At 44.3% G+C, this 16,708-nt stretch overlaps 1 protein-coding gene across 1 annotated transcript in view; it reads right to left on the bottom strand.

The window, feature by feature from the left end:
- Window positions 1–2,123: 2,123 nt before the first annotated feature.
- LOC137428282 (guanylate cyclase soluble subunit beta-2-like) overlaps window positions 2,124–16,708 on the bottom strand; it is a 47,023-nt gene continuing 32,438 nt past the window's right edge. The window contains exons 9-17 of the mRNA XM_078777448.1: window positions 16,248–16,443; window positions 15,855–15,929; window positions 15,488–15,657; window positions 10,488–10,638; window positions 7,887–8,035; window positions 7,426–7,714; window positions 7,006–7,173; window positions 2,493–2,570; window positions 2,124–2,346 (exon numbers count right to left, since the gene is read on the bottom strand). Of these exons, the coding sequence (XP_078633574.1) occupies window positions 2,165–2,346; window positions 2,493–2,570; window positions 7,006–7,173; window positions 7,426–7,714; window positions 7,887–8,035; window positions 10,488–10,638; window positions 15,488–15,657; window positions 15,855–15,929; window positions 16,248–16,443 (1,458 nt within the window). The 3' untranslated portion in view covers window positions 2,124–2,164. The remainder of the gene's footprint in view (window positions 2,347–2,492; window positions 2,571–7,005; window positions 7,174–7,425; window positions 7,715–7,886; window positions 8,036–10,487; window positions 10,639–15,487; window positions 15,658–15,854; window positions 15,930–16,247; window positions 16,444–16,708) is intronic.

Below are 16,708 nucleotides of genomic sequence, written 5' to 3' on the forward strand. Positions count from 1 at the left end.
AAGAGGGTTGCAGGCAGATCTTGTGCGACCTGGAGGAATATTTGGGGGACAGAGCCCAGAGAGAGCTGGCGGGGGGGGGGGGGGGGGAAGGCCGGAGAGGAGTCGGTAGAAGACGGAAAGACCACCAACCTGCCTGCGGTGAGTGAGTGAAAGGCCCTTGGAGTTAGCTTCATCGCGGGAGATTTCAACGATTCTGAACGCTTTGGTTTCAACAGCGTGAAGACGAGCTAGGTGTGAGGCAGGAGCACCAGCCCAGAGGGGAGAGCAGTACTCCATTGAGCTGCGGATGAAACCTTGTATGTGGTGAGGAGCTCAGGTGTGCCAAGGAAGGACTTCGCACGATGGAAGATGCCCAGTCAGCGACTGGCTTTGGAGGCCAGATTTGAAATGTGGTTTTCCCAGGAAAGATCATGGCAGATAGTGAGACCCAAAAGCTTGAGTGACAGAACTTCTTGGAGAGGATTATTCAGAAAGTGGATGGGAGGGTTGTCCAGTCGGTCTTTTCAGAGAGACATCTTAAGAGTGTGAGATTTGTCAGGATTGAAAGACATGTTCCACTTGTTTGCCCAGTCTGTGATTTTGTCCAGGTCTGCAGAGAGTGAGGAGGCTGCAGACTGCCGATCTGAGTTATGAGGAATGGAGCGACAGAGAGTAGAGTCATCAGCAAAGAGATAGAGAGGATTTTCAAGAGAGTCAGAGAGATCATTGATGAAGACCAGAAAAAGCACAGGGCCCAGAACACTGCCTTGGGGAACTCCAGCCTGAACAGGAATTTGGGTGTTTGGGTGGAATGCACCATCTACAAACCTTCGGCCTTTCACGGTCCCATATCGTCGGGAGTTTTTAGCAATACGGAGGTCTTTGTATGTAATTCAAATAAAGCGATGAGCAAAATATCAACTTTTTGGACTTTGTTTGAGTTGAATTTCTCAGGAATTAGCCCCATTAATGAACCCTTCCTAACCCAACCCTTTTACTTGCAGGTAGCTGTGTTTCCTTCCCTCCTCTGTCTCTCTCTCTCTCTCTCTCTCTCTCTCTCTCCCTCTCTCTCCCTCTCTCTCTCTCTGTCTCTCTCTGTCTCTCTCTCTCTCTCTCTCTGTCTCTGTCTCTCTCTCTCTCTGGCTCTCTCTCTCTCTCTCTCTCTCTCTCTCTCTCTCTCTCTCTCTCTCTCTCTGTCTCTGTCTCTCTCTCCTTCCGTATTGTGCCCGTGAGTTGCCGCACTGTCAGTTCATACCCTCGTCACCTCACTCCTCCATGAGCTTCGATCTTGTAGAGAGAAAAAAAAGATTGGTCTGACCATGTGTAATATGGAATCACGTGTTTTTATAATGGTCATTAATTGAAAGGCCAGCCTTTATACAGATGAGTCAATCTACGTTGACAGAAAAATAAGGACAAATATTCTCAACTACATGTTCAGAGGTATGCTAGCCCTCTTGCTTTACTAGAAGAGATAGTGGCTCACACCTGGAACGGTAGGGCCTCTGGACGGCTTTACTGGGGATAGGTGCTCACATCTTTACTAGAGGTAGAGGTTCACACCTTTATTAGAGGTAGGGGGCTCACACCTTTACTAGAGGTAGAGGTTCACACCTTTATTAGAGATAGGGGCTCACTGCTTTACTAGAGGTAGGGGCTCACACCTTTACTCGATGTAAGGGGATCACAGTCTCACGCCTTTCATAGAGGAGCTCACGGTAGGGGTTGACAACTTTACGAGAGGAGTTAGGGGCTCGCGTCTGAATTTTCACCATTTTAATCACATGGCGGTTAGCATACCTCATGGTTCGGTTGAGAAAGATTGTCTTTATAAGTCATTGTAAATTGTCAATTTACAAGGTGAATTTGGCTCAGAAGAGCAACAATGGATACACATTACACAATGTATAAATTCAGAAGTTGAACCCTCTATGATTTCATTTAAATGAAAACTTGGAGTGATAGGACTCGTGCACCATCACTTTAAGATTCATTCTATACGTTTCTGGTGGACAGGAGACACGAAAAAATGTTGTCAAAATATTTTGAACTCTATAAAACAATATTTTTGGAAATTGTTTTTATTCAATTTGTGCTTTGGATATTATCTATCACTAAAGTGTTGCTTTCGAAATAGATTGAATGCCCTTGAATGGGACTTTTTGTCATAGGCCATACATATTTTTCAGAGCAAAGAGCAAATATCCGATTTTATAACTTTGACTCGTGTTTCTTCTCCTGCCAGTAGTTGCATTCCCGGCATGTATTCCCCATCTTCTGGCACGTTCCCCTCCGCTTCCGGCTCGTGCCCCTCCGCTTCTGGCTCGTGCCTCTCGGCATTCATTTGCTTTCTGGACGGCTGGAGTCCTTGAGGAAAACAAATGTGGTTGCGTGTTTTTTTTTTTGTATGATCATTCCACAACCAAAATGTTTACATCTATGTACAATAATGAGAAGCCATTTCACTGAAATCATGTTAAAAAAAAAAAATCCCATCATTCTGTTCAGCACACCTGTTGGTTGCTGATGCTGTGCATCTTCCTCAGTAGTGTAGATCATTGGGATTGATGATGCCTCGAGTGGCCCCTCATCTGAAGCAGCAAAAAAAAATATATAAAAAAATACAGGAAAGATGCTTATACAATCGACAATGGCACTCGGTAGAGCGCATACCTCCGCCAGGCTGAACAGTTTATGTTTTGCATCCCACTGATCGGCCGGTTCTGGATTCGGACCTGAACCAAAATCTAATCGGCTTGTTCTTGTCACCAAACCAACTCGTCCGCTTAGTTCAGTCATAACTCGTCCATAACATTTTAAAATATCATGTTATATATCGCTTTTCACCCGATCTCTCAATACTGAAGAATCACTTAAGAATTTAATAATTATCGTATCCAAATTCATATTCAGATCGTCACCAAAATCTAATCATTTCGTCCTTGTTACACACCCAACCTGTGCACCAATTCTCGTCCAAATCCTTCCATAACTTTTTGAGATATCGTGCTAGACAGTATACCGTTTTTGGCCCCATCTTTCAATGGAGACGAATCGCTTAAAAAATTATACTAGCCGGATCGGGATTTCGTCTTTGTCACATACTCTACCTCTCTGTCAAATTTCGTTCGAATCCGACCACAACTTTTTGAGATATCTTGTTCACAAACACACACAAACAAACATGGGTGAAAACATAACCTCCATCCACTTTTGGTGGCGGAGGTAATGATAGGCCGGATCTGTATCCAGATCTTCACCAAAATCGAATCTGCTTGTTCTTGTCACTCACCCAAATCATCAACCAAGTTTGGTCATTATCCGTCCATAACTTTTTGAAATATTGTGCTATCTATCGTTTTTGGGAAGTGTATACTGCATGTGTGAGAAGTGTTATGATTTATGGGAGCGAGACATGGGTAATGAACGTAGAGCAGCCATGAAGGCTGGAAAGGGTGGAAATGCGAGTGATTCGGTGGGTGTGTGGAGTATCGTTGAGAGAGAGGAAGACAAATGATGATTTGTGAAAGATGATGGGGACTAGAGCCTGTGATTGATGCTGCGAGGAGAGACTGCTCCGCAGTCTCTAGTATACTGCTCCGCAGGTTGGTCGAAGCGATGAAGAGAAGGACAAGTTCTGGTGTGCGATAGAGAAGCTGATGGAAAACGTGAAAGATGAGGAAGTTGTTGTGGTAGGAGGAGACCTAAATGGACATGTGGGAAGGAGTATGGATGGTTTTGACGGAGTTCATGGGGGTTACGGATATGTTGTGAGAAATGGAGAAGGTGAAAGGATTTTGGAGTTTGCTGATGGAGCTGATTTGTTGATTTGTAATACTCAGTTCCAGAAAGAGGATAATAAGCTTGTTACATACACGTCAGATGGGTCGACGACAACCGTTGACTACCTGATGGTGCGTAGGCGAGATAGGGGGCACCTCCGGGACACAAAGGTGATCCCAGGGGAGGAGGCTGTTTCACAGCACCACTTGGTTGTCTGCGACGTAAGGGTGAAAGGTGCGAGGAGAGCTCGGCGGGTGAAGTACCAACCGAGAATGAAGGTGTGGAGGTTGAAAGAGGTGACAGTAAGGGAGGCATTAAAAGAGAGGCTGAGTAGGGTCGAGGATGATGTGGTTGAGCTTGAAAGTGGTTGGATGTCAATGAAAGCCAGTCTGTTGGGAGCCGTTGGTGAGGTTTGTGGATGGACAAAAGGACCACCGAGGCACTCGGAAACATGGTGGTGGGATGATGAAGTTGGAAAGAGGATTGACGAGAAGAGGAAGAAGTTCAAGGAGTGGCAGAAGGCGAAGGGTACGGGAGCAGAAACAGCAGAGCATGAAAGTTATAAGGCAGCCAGGAAGGCTGCAAAGAAAGAGGTAGCAAAGGCGCAGGAGGCATGTAGGAAAATGTTCGGAGAACGCTTGGATTCGGAAGAGGGTCAGAAAGCAGTATTCAGGATTGCAAAGCAGATAGCGAAAGAGAGGTGTGATGGGGGTGAGTTGCTTGAAGGATGAAGTGGGACAAATCGTTGTTGACCCAGATGGAATTAAAGGAAGATGGAAAAGATATATGGAAATGCTGTTAAATACAGAGAATGAATGGGATGGCAACATAGAGAGTAACCCAGTTATAGGACCGGCAGAGAAGATAACTGAGAAGGAAGTTGAGGAAGCGATAAAAGCAATGAAGGGTAGAAAAGCGGGAGGGCCGACGGGAGTTGTGGGAGATATGTTGAAGGCAGCAGGAAGTTGGGGTGTGAAGAGAATGACAGAGATCTGTAATCTGGTGGTGAAAGAAGGCCGCATTCCAGTGGATTGGGAACTGAGTACCCTCGTCCCTCTATACAAGGGGAAAGGTGACTCGTACCGAGCTGGAGTGTGGCTCGTACCGAGCGATAAAGTTATTGGAGCATGGAATGAAGGTATTGGAAAGGGTGTTGGAGAGGAGGATAAGGAAGAAAGTGAAGATCGACAAAATGCAGTTTGGATTCATGCCAGGAAGAGGAACGACAGACGTGCTTTTCATTGTGAGGCAGTTGCAGGAGAAGTACATGGAGAAGAGGAAGAAGTTTCTTGGGTTTGTTGATCTGGAGAAAGCATTCGATCGGGTTCCACGCAAAGTATTGACATGGGCATTGAGGAAGTTAGGAGTGGAGGAATGGTTGATCAGAGTAGTGATGGCAATGAACAAAAGAGCGCGCACAGCTGTAAGGACGAAGGACGGGAACAGTGGTGAGTTTGAGGTGAAGGTGGGAGTGCATCAGGGGTCTGTACTAAGTCCACTACTATTTGTAGCTGTGATGGAGGTGCTGGCTCAGAACGTAAAGGAGGGTTTACCGTGGGAGTTGTTGTATGCAGATGATCTGGTGTTGATTGCGGAAAGTATGGATGGACTGAAGGAAAATATGAACACGTGGAAGGAATGTATGGAGACAAAAGGTCTGAAGGTGAATATCGGAAAGACGAAGGTGATGGCAAGTGGTAAAGCATGTGGTGAGGTGGAAAGAACTGGGAAGTGGCCCTGTGCTGTGTGTAGAAAGGGTGTCGGAGTGAACTCCATTCAGTGTACAATGTGCGCTGAATGGGTTCATCAAAAATGTTGTGGTCTGAGAGGGTCATTAACCAGTGTGGCAGCTACATTCAAATGTAAGGTGTAAGGTGTACACAGAGGGAGCTGCAGATGGAGGAAATGTTGAGTTGGATCTTGGAGACGGCGTGAAGCTGGAAGGTGTGAAAACATTTTGCTACCTCGGAGACATGCTGAATGGAGAAGGTGGATCAGACTCGGCAACGGTTGCTCGAGTGAGATGTGCACGGAAGAAGTTTCGGGAATTGAGTGGCGTGCTGATGATGAGGGGAGTGTCGTTGAAGCTGAAGGGAAAGGTGTATGCTGCATGTGTGAGAAGTGTTATGATTTATGGGAGCGAGACATGGGTAATGAACGTAGAGCAGCAACGAAGGTTGGAAAGGGTGGAAATGCGAATGGTTCGACGGATGTGCGGAGTATCGTTGAGAGGAAGACAAATGATGAATTGCGAAAGATGATGGGAATAGAGCCTGTGATTGATGCTGTGAAGAGGAACAGGTTGAGATGGTTTGGTCATGTGTTGAGGAAGGATGAAAGTGACTGGTTGAGAAGAGTGATGGAAATGAATGTAGAAGGAAGTAGAAGACGGGGAAGACCGAGAAAGACTTGGCTAAAGATGGTGGAAGAAGAAATGCGGGCAAGGGGGTTAACAAGGAGAGATGCAGAAAATAGGGCAAAATGGAGAAGATTGTCATGGGGATGGCAAGGCTAACCCCCGCTCTAGCAGGGAAAATGGCCTTTAAAATGCATGTTGTGTTGTTGTTGTATATCGTTTTTGGCCCTAGCCTGGTGTTGGCTTAGCGGTTAGGGTGCCGGCTTGGGATCCTAGGATCCTGAGTTCGAATCCCGGTCAATTGCTGAATTAACACCAGGGGGGTTGACTCAGCCTGTCATCCTTCCGAGGTCGGCAAATTGAGTACCAGCTTGCTGGGATGAATGATCCCGGTGTGTACCCCGAGTTAGAATAGGTACACTGTATCCCTGCATGTTGAACGAGGTGACTGAGGGTTGGCGTCAGGAAGGGCATCCGGCCATAAAAACTGCCTCAAAAAGGGAACCATGAGGTCTTGGGGCCCGCAAGGCTAACCCCCGCTCTAGCGGGGAAAATGGCCTCAAAACGATCATTCATATCGTTTTTGGCCCTATCTCTCAATGGTGACGAATCACTTAAAATGATCGTATCCGGATCTTTACCAAAATTGAATCAATTTGTCCTTGTCACACACCCAACCTTTCCACTAAGTTTCATCTCCACCTTCAGCGTCGGAGGTAATAACATTAAAGCATCATCTTATGAGCTTTGGCCAAATTTGCTTGGAGTCACCCAGAGAAATGTATGTTCTCTTATGTGGTATTCATTTAACGACTTGTTTGCTTGTCATGACCAATGGTTTCAGCCTCGGGTTTGAGGTGCAATGAAGATTTGGTGAACTGAAAGACCTGTATCAGAATCAAAGTCGTCTGGTAATCCGAGCAGCTCTGTTTCCTTGGCTTTCAGGTGACCCACCAAAAAGTAGGTGAGCATCCGACCTTTGCCCTTGACCTCGATGTGTCCCCTGCACTCTATTTCGTATGGCCCACCTTCCAGCAACCTGTTGAGGGTCACAGCTGCCAATCATTTGATGAAGTACAATGTGGTCTCATGGAAATTGAAATTATGCTTCATGTTCACCAGAAATTCATGTCATGGTAGTTCCCTTACTATTATAACTTTGTGTGGCTGCTTTGGTGACAATAATTTAAAACATGGTTTACTGTGAGTTAGTGGAAGCTATTACAAGTGAAGTTGAAGCAAAGGACTCAAATTGGTGTCTCACAAAAGGGAATGTGCTTTGTGTAAATGGTACCGATGAGAACTGCTGCTGAAGTGGACCCGCCCTGGCTTCCCGTGGCTTTCCATGCGTGATGCCGTATTCACTGTGTCACCCAGAAGGCAATACCGGGGCATCTTGTCACCCAGAACACCAGCCATGACTCGCCCTGTATGCATCCCAACCCGTAATTGGACACTCTCCTCGCTGCGTGGTTTATGGACGCGACTTATCGCCAGCAGCATTGCCAGGCCGAAGTTCGCAACACGGTATGCATGATTAGGGTCTGGTACCGGCACACCACCTACCACCATATACGCGTCTCCGATCGTTTCCACCTGAAAACAGAGCACAAAAAGGTGTTGCAATGAAATATCGGCTATACGATGATAATTATTGGAGTACTATCCAAATGGGAGTCAATGTAGGTGGTTGTAGAGTTTATGGTAGTGGTGGTTATGTTCTGCATTTGGCAGTGACGTGTTGAATGGTGCTGCTCTTGAAGCGTGCCTTGTAAACTCCGTGTACTGCAGTGAGCCGATCAAGCTGGCGGAACATGGAATCCAGTAGTTCAAGAACCTCAGATGGCGTGCTTGCCGCGCACACCGTAGTGAAGGAGACAACGTCAGAAAATAAGATCGTGCACTCACTAAAATCACCTGCACACACACCATACCACATCAACTTGTTCTGCATCATGTGCCTATATATATATGTATATATATGTATATATATGTATATATGTATATATGTATATATGTATATATGTATATATGTATATATGTATATATATATATATATATATATATATATATATATATATATATATATATATATATATATATATACAGACACACACACACACACACACGTGAATAAAAACATTTATGCTAAATTAAAAAGGCAATGTAGGGATGACAAACTACAGACTAATAAAGGTCCTAAACAAGATAGGGATGATGTTGGTTTAGAGAGTAGCTAACAGTATTGCCATCACATAACAATCCCCACATCACTGCCTCATTTACACTTCATCAGTTATTGCTTCAAGCTTCTACAAACACTCCACTGGTTGCAACAGTATTTGATTACTCCTGTCGTGTATGACGACAACTATGCAAACGGCTTAATCGGAATGAAACAGAAAACCAAATACTGCATTGGAGTCATCAGAAGGAAACCCCCCCCCCCCCCCCCCCCCAAAAAGGCAGTAAAGAGCAAAGTTGGAGTCATCTGGAGGAACCTGGATAGGATTCGCCTTTGAGCCGCTAATCCTCCACCCTCAAACCTATCCAAGCGCAGCAAAGTGAGCCTTCCAGAAAAATAAATACTGCAAGAATTCACTTCTCCGAAGACAGATAGATAAAGAAAAAGGGAAATAAAAAAGAAGCAAGAATTAGAATGAATAACGTCTCGACCAGTGTCCGCACGGATCGCACACTGCATCCGGTGTTGTGTTCACTCGGGCTCAAACCGCCATTTGCGTGGTTGCGACGGAGTGCCAATGTGCCATGACGTCATATAGCCGGCTCAGAAGTTCCCCGAAGTACGGTGGCACCTGCCTTGGTAACTTGCTTTCTACACACCGTTAAAAGTAAATAATAAGAGGTTTTTCACAGAGCAGTCGTGGGTTTCCTCGAATTACTCGGACAAAGACCTTGTAATCATTAATGACAGGTTTTCTGATGTGGTTCCTGTCGAGTATTTAAAAAGAAACTTGTCGGAAACAGGCCGCTTACTCTATCACTCCAAAATATGAACCTGCGTAGTGTTTGAAGATAAAACATGTTAATAGGTGCTAATATAATACATCATGGTAGTTATGACTTCCATGCTAAACTTCTCCATTCAGCATGTCTCCGAGGTAGCAAAATGTTTTCACACCTTCCAGCTTCACGCCGTCTCCAAGATCCAACTCAACATTTCCTCCATCTGCAGTGCACAGAGGGAGCTGCAGATGGAGGAAATGTTGAGTTGGATCTTGGAGACGGCGTGAAGCTGGAAGGTGTGAAAACATTTTGCTACCTCGGAGACATGCTGAATGGAGAAGGTGGATCAGACTCGGCAACGGTTGCTCGAGTGAGATGTGCATGGAAGAAGTTTCGGGAACTGAGTGGCGTGCTGATGAGGAGGAGAGTGTCGCTGAAGCTGAAGGGAAAGGTGTATGCTGCATGTGTGAGAAGTGTTATGATTTATGGGAGCGAGACATGGGTAATGAACGTAGAGCAGCAACGAAGGCTGGAAAGGGTGGAAATGCGAATGGTTCGATGGATGTGCGGAGTATCGTTGAGAGAGAGGAAGACAAATGATGAATTGCGAAAGATGATGGGAATATTGCCTGTGATTGATGCTGTGAAGAGGAACAGGTTGAGATGGTTTGGTCATGTATTGAGGAAGGATGAAAGTGACTGGTTGAGAAGAGTGATGGAAGTTAATGTAGAAGGAAGTAGAGGACGGGGAAGACCGAGAAAGACTTGGCTAAAGATGATGGAAGAAGAAATGCGGGCAAGGTGGTTAACAAGGGGAGATGCAGAAAATAGGGCAAAATGGAGAAGATTGTCATGGGGACCGCAAGGCTAACCCCCACTCTAGCAGGGAAAATGGCCTTAAAATGCATGTTGTATGGTAGTTACATCGCTCGGATAGATTCCAAATGCACTTTATACCAGATGCTTCCCTGAATACTGAGGTCCATACCGGTACAAAGGCCCATGACGCGATCGTTACAAAGCTTAGCAGTCCTCATACAGGTGTTTAACTGACTATTTTGAATGTAACAGAACGTTGAGTCACGTGGTCCAAGCACCATTCTGCCATCTAAGCATTGTAATCCTCCTTGTTGTGTTGAGTTTTGCATTTGGTGGGCGTGAGAGGCAGGAGCGATGGCAGCACGACAGGTAATAAGCACTGTATATCTTGTACAGTATACTATGGGTCTGGCTGCCTTTTCAGTTTGGTCTGTCATTCAAAAGTGACCGACCACTCACCTCTTCGCTTATCCCTTATGGCCTTAAATTCTTGGTTTCTATGTCCAGTGTTGCCTCAGATGAGATTGAAGTGTTGAAGTAAATAATCAAACAAGACTTTGAGAGAATAAGTATAATTTCTCACTGGCAGGTACACGGTGACCATTCCGAAGTTGCTGAGCAACGTGTTCAGGCAGCATGGCAGCAAGCAGGGCTTCTGACTTGCGCTTTTCTTGCTCGAGGTGCCGTGACATGATCCGGAGCTCTTGCTCCCGACGCTCCAGCTCAGCCGCCAGCTGTGGATTCGACAGCAGCACTGTCATCGTTGTGAATTATACCGTCATTATACGTATAACTACAATGGCACTCAGAGCACATACCTCAGCCCGGCTGACCAGTTTACGTTTTGTATCCCACCGATCGGCTGGATCCGGACCTGAACCAAAACCTAATCGGCTTCTTCTTGTCACCTACTCAACCTGTCCATCAGGTTTTGTCCGAATCCATCCACAACTTTTTGAAATATCCTATGCAATATTGTTTTGCTCCATCTGTTAAAGATGACGAATCACTTTAAAAATTTTAAAATTCTTGTATCCGGATCCGGATTTTCACCAAAATTGAATCAATTCTTCCTTGTCACACACTCAACCTGCACCCAAGTTTCGTCTGGAAGCGTTCACAACTTTTTGAGATATCGTGCTATAGTGACCGACTGATGATGATGAGGGGATTGATGAGGGGAAAAAATGAATTTAAACGATTTCAGCATAAGGCTGCAACATAACAAAAGGTGAAAAAGGTGAAGGGGTCTGAATACTTTCTGAATGCACTGTATCATTTTTGGCTCTATAATCACTTAGAAATTTCCTGATCCGGATTTGAATCTCAGCAAAATCAGATCATTTCATCCTTGTCACACGTTCAACGTGTCCACCCAATTTTGTCCGAATCCATCCATAACGTTTTGAGATATCCTGTTCATAGACAAACAGACAGACCGGGGTGAAAACATAACCTTTGATTTAAACGAAAAATACGGTAGATATACCATATTTAGGGTTAGGGTCAAGAACCCCGGTCTGTCTGTCAAGTTAGGGTCAATATATATATATATATATATATATATATATATATATATATATATATATATATATATATATATATAATATATCTATATATATATATAATATATCTATATATATATATAATATATCTATATATATATATAATATATCTATATATATATATAATATATCTATATATATATATAATATATCTATCTATCTATCTATATATATATATATATATATATATATATATATATATATATATATATATATATATATATATATATATATATCAATCAACCCGTCATGCTTTAAATTGGCTATGATTGTGGCTATGATTGTGGTGCATCGCCACTGCTACCGAGTGGATGCCTAAATAATTATATAAAGTTGCTTCAGAAAGTATTCACACCCCTTGACCTTTACACATTATGTTGTGTTGCAGCGTGAATTTAAAATGGATTGTATTGAGATTTTTTGTCGCTGATCTCCACATAATACCCCATAATATCAAAGTGGAATTAGTTTTTTAATCATTTTATACAAAATTATTGAAAATGAAATACAGAAATATCTAATTTACACAATTATTCAACCACCTGAGGCAACACTTCATAGAAGCGCCTTGGGCAGCGATTACAGCTTAGAAGCTTCTTGGGAATGTTTGTATCATCTCTGCACACCTGGATTTGTGGGAGTTTCTCCCATTCCTCTTTGCGGATTTGCTAAAGCTCTGACAGATTCTCAATGGCTTTCAAGTTGAGGCTTTGGCTGGGCCATTCAAAGACTCTCATGTATTTGTTCTGAAGCCAATTCCATTGTTGCTTTGGCTGTATGCTTGGGCTCATTGTCCTGTTGCAACATAAATCTTCGCTGCCGTATACTGTCTTTTGCAGTCTAAAGCAGATTCTCCTTAAGAATTGTTCATGAATTGTTCCCTCTATCCTTACAAGTCTCGCAGTCCCTGCTGCTGAAAAGCATCCCCATAGCATGATGCTGCCCCCACCATGCTTCACAGTACGGATAGTTTTAGATGAGTGATGAGCTGCGCTCGGTTTCTGACAGACTTAGCGCTTTGCATTCAGGCCAAGAGTTCATTTTTCATCTCGTTGGACCACAGAATGTTTTGCCTCTCTTTCACGTGCTTTTTTGCAAACCTCACTCATGCTGCCATGTGACTTTCTCAGGAATTGCTTCCGTCTGGCCACTCTTTTTTTTTTTCTTTTTTTTTTGTATACAAGATCGAGGCTCGTGAAAGAGCGAAAATCTCCCATAAAGCGTAGATTTTTAAGTGTTGCAGAGACTGTTGTCCTTCCAGCAGGTTCTCTCATCTCAGCCAAGGAGTTCTGTAATTCCATCAGAGTGGTCATTGGGTTCTTGACCAAGGTCATTCTTGCCCGGTTGCTCAGGTTAGTCAGACAGCCAGCTCTAGGAAGAGTCTGGGTCATTCCATATTCTTTATATTTCCTAATGATGGAGCTCACTGTGCTCTTGGGAACATTCACCACTCTAGAAATTGTTTTATACCCTTCCCCGAATCTATGCCTCCTCACAATTCTATATCAGGGTTCTACGGACAGTTCTTTGGACTTAATGGTAGAGTTTCTGCTCTGACATGCTCTGTCAACTGTGGGACCTTTTATAGAAAGGTGCGTTTTTTTCTCAATCATGTCCCATCAATTTAATTGTTACTGCTTGATTCCAATCAAGCTGTAGAGACATCTCAAGGATGATCAAAGGAAATTGGATGCACCTGAGCTCAATTTGGAGTGTCATAGCAAAGGGGTTGAATACTTATTGACTCGACATTTCAGCTTTACATTTTTAATTATTTTGTAATAATTAAAAAAATTTAAAATTACAGTTTGACATTAGAGGGTATTATGTGTAGATTAGTAACAAAAAAAATCTCAATTTAATTCATTTGATATTCATGCTGTAACACAACAAAATGTAAAAAAAAGTTAAGGGGTTTGAATACTATCTGAAGGCACTGTATATATATATTGTGTGTGTGTGTGTGTGTGTGTGTGTGTGTGTGTGTGTGTGTGTGTGTGTGTGTGTGTGTGTGTGTGTGTGTGTATTATAAGATTGGGTTGGTTGGGATTATACATTTTAAAAAGAAAGAAAGACACTTCCAACCAAAAAATAGCTAGATCTACTCTGCTAATTTAAGCAATAAGCAAGAGCAGACCTGGTCTCATGCGACATTCCACTTGCTTCCCAACATGGCATAAAACTGTTGTGGCACCTCAACATTATTGGAATCTCCCATGACGAGGCCCAAGCAGCATGCTTATTGGTCTCACTTCGCAGACTAGTGAATGGCTGCTATTTTTTTTTTTAAACCTACTCAGCCAGTATGGCTACTTCTATTCTCTGTCGTCTCACTGCCCTTCACCTCCACAGCTCATTCAGGAAGGACTGGAATGGACCTCCAGAAACCCCCTCTCGCTGAATCTCCCAAAATCCAGTCTGACTGCACACCTCAACTCTTTTTATCCTCTTTTCTTCTGTTTGTGGAACCACATTTCGGAGAGTTCTGTCCCACCTTCAGTACTTCCTGCCATGTCATGTCATTTCATACTTTTTCTACTCCATTGTCACTTGCTTTTTTTATCCGATGTCTTTCCCCTCATTCTTCCATGAGCCCAGATTTTGTATACGTCAATTTCATTTCAGTTTAAAAAGCGGTAGAACTACTACATAGTATATCGATCTCCTGCTCGTCACGAGTAGGTAACTTTAAACAAGGTGGGTAAAGGAATCCTGCATACTGGAGCACGAAGTGGGAGACAGGAAAACGTTTATTCCCAGGCACTGGTGTCAGAATCACTCTGGCCTGGGTGCTTTTAAATGATCGCACTACAGTACCCATGATCTGCATGGGGCCTACAGCACTTGTCCCACATTGTTGGTAACAACTGGGGCTCAGTCCCTTTTTGTCCCCCGTCGCACCGCGGAGCGAAAGGGGGACTATGGTTTTCCCCTCCGTGTGTGCGTGCGAACGTGCGTGCGCGCGTAAGCGAAGGACCGAATTCTAATTTGGTGTGTGGGTGCAACCCACGTCAAAATCCAAGATGGCCGCCGCCATGTATGTCTGACGCCATGTATGTCTGAACCTAGTGAGCAGAATATCTTGAAAAATAAGCGAAGTACCAACTTCTAATCTGGTGTGTGGGTGTATCCAGGCATACGGAAGAACGCTATTGAAAATTGGGTCGCCACGTCAAAATCCACGATGGCCGCCACCATATATATATGTTTGAACCTTGTGAGTGAAATATCTTGAAAAATAAACGAACTACTAACTTCTAATCTGGTGTGTGGGTGTATTTACGCATAAGGGAGAACGCTATTGAAAATTGGGTCGCCACGTCAAAATCCAAGATGGCCGCCTTGCATCTTCCACTTTGTCAACTCGCATCACTTCAACGACGGGGGACCTAGGCGTAACGCTTGTTATTACTGTGGGTGACCAGCATGCCCATGCAAGCATCCATCAAGGTCAAAACAAGCAGCAGGGGTCAGCCCCAGCACAGTGGCATATTGTCCCTTGCCTCTCTTGCAGTAGGCTCTTGTCTGTGCACCGGAGCATGTGGGAAATGTGTGTGGACCGGATCGATCTGACTGCGATTTTGAATTGTGAGGAGTCCCTCTTTATGTGAATGGTCGAAACCCCATGAAGCACTCTGGATGCAGCACATGTGTGCATTGTCCGCCTGGACCCACTGCATTCCATGTCACACTCTCCACCACCCTCAACCCTCTCCTTTCTCGCCTGAACTGTATGGACCGATGTGAGGATACGATTGTGCACAGTTCGAATGCACGAAGCAGCCTCGGCCATCAACTGGCAGTCGGCTCCAAACTTGATGACCATTTAATTAAAAGAGATAATCACAACGTCTGCTGAACAAAATATATTTATGAATGAGTTTGAACATGTATCACAAAGGGTTATGTCTGATGCGAGATTTCTGAAAAAAAGATATTGCATTGATATCTGTATGGTTTTGCTTTCACTGTATTTATAACATCATAGGTTTCTAAGTATCCAGATGAACATCCGTACATGTATCTCTGCAAGACGCTGTTGGTTGAGCAACACGAGGTCACGGGTTGCATCGTGGGGGGCTAGGTCCGAGAGGTGCAGCCCACAGACCTCGAGCTCCTGCACGCTGCGTAGCTTTGGTGAGCAGATGAAAAGGACACGTGTTGGGTTGTCCATCCATACCATTTGCCCTGTACAGCCACAACCAAAGACACTACAATGACATCCTTCAAAACATCCCCCCACCGATCAACGACAACTCCAAAAAACACATCCCCACCTAAATCTCCATGAACGCAATCAACAACCAGGGCCCAAACTGTCATGGACATTAAACTCCCACCCTTCTACGACACAGAAATGATTTCCCAGGTCTGATCATGTTCACCTTTTACACCTCCACCTTGGATGCCACCAATGACTTTACAGGACAAACGTATAGACTTGAAGACATTTGCAACACCTGCCAGGCAATCCAAGCAATATAACCCAATATGGAAGACAACAGGGTCCTGGCTCCATGGAGGCAAGAGCTCAACATCGTAGATCAGATGTGAGGGATTTGTGAGTCGCTCCTGATAGATCGACCAGCTATCTCCATTCCGTGGGCCTGTTCTAGCAGAATTGACCAGGGCTAATCAACAACAACTGCAGTAATGGTCAAAAGTACTAACAATCCTGCACGTGAGGGTGAGTGCATCGCTTGTCGATATGCTGGCACTGTTGGGCAGCGTAAACGGTTACCATCTTTTTGCAAATAATTTTGGGTACGTATCTTTACCCCGGAGATCAATGGACCTCTTGTGTTTACTGTCCTGAGCACGCAGCACCCAAGCTGCATTTGGGAAGCAGCGCAGCATGCTCGCCTTCACTGGCAGCGGTGGTTGTATCAGAGAGAAGCAATCGGAGAAATGTACTCCAAAGTGCAACCCTGGAATAAGGCGTTGAGCAGCTAGGCCAGCCTGGCACACACGCAACTGTCATGGAGTGGCGAGAGGATGGTGCAGGAGAAGGAGAGTTGGGTCACATTATTGGAGGAGGGCACAGTGGTAACTACTGCATGGTCAAGCACATTTTGATTGGGTGGAGCACAACCATTTTACACAACATCAATCGTATTGATATGGGACTTCGATTACATAAATGGGAAGCACTTTATAAATAAATATAAATAACCACCTTTAGAGGCCATTTTTCCCCGCAAAGCAGGGGTTGGCCTTTTTCGGGAACCGTGGTTGTTGT

This window comes from Myxine glutinosa, chromosome 5 (assembly GCF_964187855.1).
Source record: "Myxine glutinosa chromosome 5, kmMyxGlut1.1, whole genome shotgun sequence".
Lineage (NCBI taxonomy): Eukaryota > Metazoa > Chordata > Myxini > Myxiniformes > Myxinidae > Myxine > Myxine glutinosa.